Source organism: Agrilus planipennis, unplaced genomic scaffold (genome assembly GCF_000699045.2).
Source record: "Agrilus planipennis isolate EAB-ADULT unplaced genomic scaffold, Apla_2.0 scaffold10, whole genome shotgun sequence".
NCBI lineage: Eukaryota > Metazoa > Arthropoda > Insecta > Coleoptera > Buprestidae > Agrilus > Agrilus planipennis.
Genome location: NW_020442465.1, coordinates 2,165,245 through 2,170,555, shown reverse-complemented (window position 1 = coordinate 2,170,555; position 5,311 = coordinate 2,165,245). Strand labels below are relative to the sequence as shown.

Below are 5,311 nucleotides of genomic sequence, written 5' to 3'. Positions count from 1 at the left end.
ACTCTTAACCGGTGAGGAGCGTATAATCCGTACAGTACTGCACGGAAAAATTGACCATTTTATCCACTACAATTGCATTGCTCAAATGTGCTGTTATTGGTACCATTTACTACTGAAAATATCAACGTGATGTTTATTTATATTTAGACATATTAAAGGCTTTAACGCTTGTTTTCGACTCGCACTACTATTCATGATTGAACAAAGTTTTGGCAGGTACTGTATGAAAAGGTATGTTTAATGAACAAGAGTCGAGAGTATAATGAGCTTTTTGCTCCCTACCTACGATTTTGCCAGGCGCATCCAAGACATTGGAAGGGGAACATCGCTAGAGAAAGTAATAAGTAAATGATGTATAATAGCGATATCAAAATGTTGAAGTATTTTGTAAGATATGTGAAATATCTCTAGCTTTGCCTAGGGTAGTTAAAACAACCCAAACCCGGCAAGGCGCTGTAGGTATATGGTGTATGGCAAGACACACTTGTTCGTGGGCTCGTTAAATTTTAGCACAAGCTTGCAATGCAACACTAAAATCAATGTCCGATAGGTGAAATCATCCCTACCATTTGAATGTTTTGAACTATTCTAAACTTTTTTTACCTCTTTAATTTTTACATTAAAAAAACGATTCTTTCGTCAACAGTAAATATCGCAACTTACCTACACTTTTATACTTCTCCACAATCAAATGGGGTAACTGAGCTCTAATCAGAAGCATTTCGAATTCGGCAAATTGTTTGTCGGCAAAGCATTGCATTGCATGCTCCCTTAAGACGTCTGGAACGGTTGAAGGTTCGTGCATTTCTGCAACCCTTAAAGCGCTCGTCCAGTCGCTTTTGTGAATGTACATGAAAATCGCTTCTCTGGCTTTTCCACCCAGCACGAATTCAGTTTCAGCTTCGCTGAATTTTCCTTCGTCTTCTAAAGCCATTGCATGCTTATAATGAACTTCTTCTGCCTAATGTGATTAATTTTGTTTTTAAATATGTAGATGCATACATGTATTATTTTACTTTAACATTAATGAATGGTACATGATCCTCTGCGTGCATAAAATTGTTTGACAAATGTTTGGTTTTAGTAAAAAACTTATAGTGCACTATAGACTTAAGAAATATATGTAATTTTGTCGTGCTAGCTTGATTTAAGCGAAAAGTTCATTTACATTACCAATAGTACCGGAAATCATTGAATGAGACTTGCATAGTAAGGCATTGGGAACCTCTAATAGGTAGTTGGAATTAAATTGAATGATAGAACCAAAATAGACTTACTTAGGTATAATTCTATTTTTATTTGTCCAACCCCTTTTTTGTTTGATTTTGAAATTTTATGAAATTTATTCAAAGATTGTTTTTGTACCTTTTCCGGTAAGTTTTTAGAAAGTTGTAGTCCAAAATCGAATTGGCCGGTTTCACAGGCTATATCAGTACACGTTTCTAGAAGGTCCAATTTTTGCAATAATTTGATTGCAGAATCGTTCGGTAGACTTCTAGCCCATAGATAGGCAACTTGTTCTGCAGCGTTTCTGATCCCGCTGTTTTTGGCTACCCTATAAAAATATGTACCCAGAACAATATGAAACTTGTTATAAATTAGGAACTATAGTAATGACTTTCTTTTCAAATTGAGTAAACTTGACATTAAAATATTATTATAATTACAAGTGCTTCCCCCTATCAGTCACTGTGACCTCGAAACTGTTTGTACCATTGTTTCGAGTTTCACTTTTGTGAACAATTTGTTTAATCACATTTTTTGTGTTAAAAATTATTTGNCATGCATATAACTTAAAAAGAATATAATTCATGCGTATGATTTGAAAAACTTTCTTTCCACATCTGCATACTGAATTGCAGTTGTGTGAAATACATTTCAGTTATGGTCGGATATATATTTACAGAAGTAGAAAAATAACTGCAAACCTGAAGTATGTATTGTAATTTTTCTTGTAACATACTTAAAGTCTAAGCATGACATAGGTAAATGTTAAATCTCTTTTCAAGCTTCTAGAAGTTTCAATAAGTTTCGAATTTTATTCCTTTCAAGGCCGTAGATAGAGATTAATTTCAAAATGAATTAGATCTTCTCAGCTTTTTTAACCCTTAGTATCACAGTGAAATACTCAGAAATCCCAACGTAATTTTAACACTAATCTTTTTAAGCCAGAAGGATCAAAACAGCGAGATTATTCAGAAATCGATCTTTGCATTTTGGTGTTAGAACAATAGAGGGTCCTTCTGAAATAAGTAGCAAGTTTTGAAGCTTTTTAACAAATACCAAAAACCAAGGAACTACCCGAGATAAAAATGTTCAGTCTCTTAGAGTCTCTGAAAGCGAGACTCGAGTCTCCGTTTCTCACCGAGTCTCTCTGGTGGCGCTGAGAGAGACTGTCGAGAGACTGTCAAAAAAACTGTTTAGCGTCTCTAAACTAGAGACTCGAGTCGCTCATAGAGAGATCCTCATTTCGTATCCGGTCTCTGAACGAGAGACTCGAATCTCTCAATAAGTGGTGTTTCGATAGACATGGTTAAAATTTTCAAAGTTCAACATATTTCAGAAATCCCAGTGTTTCTACGAGAGACTCGAGTCTCCCAATTTTTCAGTTTTATTCATTCAGTCTCTCTGTGAGAGACTCGAATCTCTGAATTANTGTGGTCGAATTCTGATTGCAAACGTTTCGCCATTCTTAATAGATGGCATCTTCAGTGATTCACAATGTATGATCGGCGGCCCTTTTACCTGACGAAATATTAGCTGCATTTTAACCTTTTTATTTTATTACAGCAAGTGCTTCCCCCTATCAGTCACTGTGACCTCGAAACTGTTTGTACCATTGTTTCGAGTTTCACTTTTGTGAACAATTTGTTTAATCACATTTTTTGTGTTAAAAATTATTTGAAAAATTAAATTTAAGGGAATTGTTTGTAAATGTGTATGCAACACATCGTACACTTCAGCATAAGAAATTGCTGATATTAACTTTCATTTACGTAATACTACATTGCCCTGTGCTGACAGCACTCATATTTACACTACATACTACATATTAAGATAGTTAATTTGACAAATAAATTGATCTACCTGTATGCCTCTTCCCACATCGAACCAGACGTATACATACTTATGGCAGCTTTTATATCTCCTGCTGCAACGTAATGCACTTCTGCGGACCTGTGTTTGTTTTGGTTTTCTAAATAATGACCGATATGCATATGAGTTGCTTTTAACAGATCTGGATGATATTTCTCAACCAGGCGAATCTATAAAGATATAAAAGAATAACTAGTACCTATGACAAAATCGTGGTATTTTCTGTTAGGTAGAAGCTGAGATATAAATTTGTTCTGAAGCAATATTTCAAGTGCATTTATTACACCTCCAGTTAATTTGACTTACCACANGTTGAAAGAAGGAAATAAATGCGACAGTTTTATTGCAAACTATGCCAATTTTGAATGTCCCAACTGTAGGATGCTTTTTACCGTCTCTCTTTTTCCAGTGACAGCAGGTTTCTTGAAATATCAATTGAAACAACAACATTCTCATTCTCGGATGTTTTTTTAGGCACACATTTGTTTTATTATATTTGCTTACATAATTTGAAAAGAAAATATCTTACATTCGTCATGCAAAATTACTTACAAAAGAAAAACTGTTACTGTCATAGAATATTATAAAGAATCAAGTTTCCATTTATATATAACTACAGCTAATTTGTCCAAAAGAATTTGGTATTTGAACGTATCTATGAAATTGGTAATTTCATAAAAAAAAATTAAACAATCATATTTCAATTTAATAAAATTTAATAACTCGTAGAACCGATTTTCTCTAAATAATATGTAGTTGGATCTACAAATAAAACGAGTAAGAAAAATTTTAAGCAGAAATTCTCTCGCTAGCCCTTTTTGTGAAGGAAATTTAAACTTTGTCAATTCCTTTGCAGCGCTTATGTACGCTAGTATCTTCGGTAACGTTTCGGCGATTATTCAGCGGTTATACTCAGGGACGGCGCGCTACCACACGCAGATGCTTCGCGTGAGAGAATTCATTCGTTTTCATCAAATCCCAAATCCACTACGTCAACGGTTGGAAGAGTATTTTCAACACGCGTGGACGTACACGAACGGGATTGACATGAACTCGGTACTTAAAGGCTTTCCGGAATGTCTGCAGGCGGACATTTGTCTGCATCTCAACCGGAACTTGCTCCAAAACTGCTCGGTCTTTAATGGAGCCAGTCCAGGGTGCTTGAGGTATGTTTTTGTCTTTCAAGTAAATGAAATTTTTTACAATAATTGATTACTTCGTCTTAACATTATTGGGATCCGTCAAATGGGAGGAGCCTAAAAGCATGGCGCCGATTAGGGAAAATTTATCGTAGTTCCTATAGTGTACCGTGCAATTTCCAAGTTTTTAAATTACGATAAAATGATAAGTATTGACACGATATGTGATTGGGCTGACACAAAGCCTCGGAAAGGAAATTTCGTTGAAGATATGCGGAAAAGAATTGTGTATAATTAATTTCTATTTAATTTTGTAGTGCACTGAGGGCAATTTTTAGAAAAATATCTCAATTCGAATGAATTTAAAATTGATATAATTTGCAAGTTTAACTTGGGAAATGTTTAGGAAGAAAATTTGCAGACTACATTAGTGTAAAGTGAGATGAGTGTGGGGCTCAAGAAACACTAATTCAGTTAAAACTTGTATTCTAGTACTAATGTTATTACTTTCTGCGGGCAACAATGTAGCGTCTCGAATTTAGATACCTATTGGGATCCGTCAAATGGGAGAAGCCTAAAAACATGGCGCCGATTAGGGAAAATTTATCGTAGTTCCTATAGTGTACCGTGCAATTTCCAAGTTTTTAAATGACGATAAAATGATAAGTATTGACACGATATGTGATTGGGCTGACACAAAACCTCGGAAAGGAAATTTCGTTGAAGATGAGCGTGTTTTTAATGCCAATCACATTATAAAATTCGGAAATAAGAAATCCGGAAGCTAGCCTTCAAATTCTTGCTGAAATATAATCATGTGCATTAAAATGACGTGAACAAATTTTTATTCCGGAATTCACTTCTTTGATACCTGCTGCTTTCATCCAAGTTTACTTTTTTCTCTAATTTTCCGAATATATTTTTTACATATATAAAACGGTTAGTTTTTATTAGAAAGTAGTTAATGTAGGTGAAAAGTGAAGATCTATGTCTGAAGTGCTATTGCAGCTTTTCACTGAACATATTAACTTTTTATTTGATTTAACTTTAGAAGAAAACTTCGTCGACTCCATCAT

At 34.6% G+C, this 5,311-nt stretch overlaps 1 protein-coding gene across 1 annotated transcript in view; it reads right to left on the bottom strand.

The window, feature by feature from the left end:
- Positions 1-5,311, bottom strand: part of LOC108734074 (intraflagellar transport protein 172 homolog) — a 31,024-nt gene that overhangs the window by 7,774 nt on the left and 17,939 nt on the right. The window contains exons 14-15 of the mRNA XM_025981050.1: positions 1,366-1,555; positions 664-961 (exon numbers count right to left, since the gene is read on the bottom strand). Coding sequence (XP_025836835.1) covers positions 664-961; positions 1,366-1,555 — 488 coding nt within the window. The remainder of the gene's footprint in view (positions 1-663; positions 962-1,365; positions 1,556-5,311) is intronic.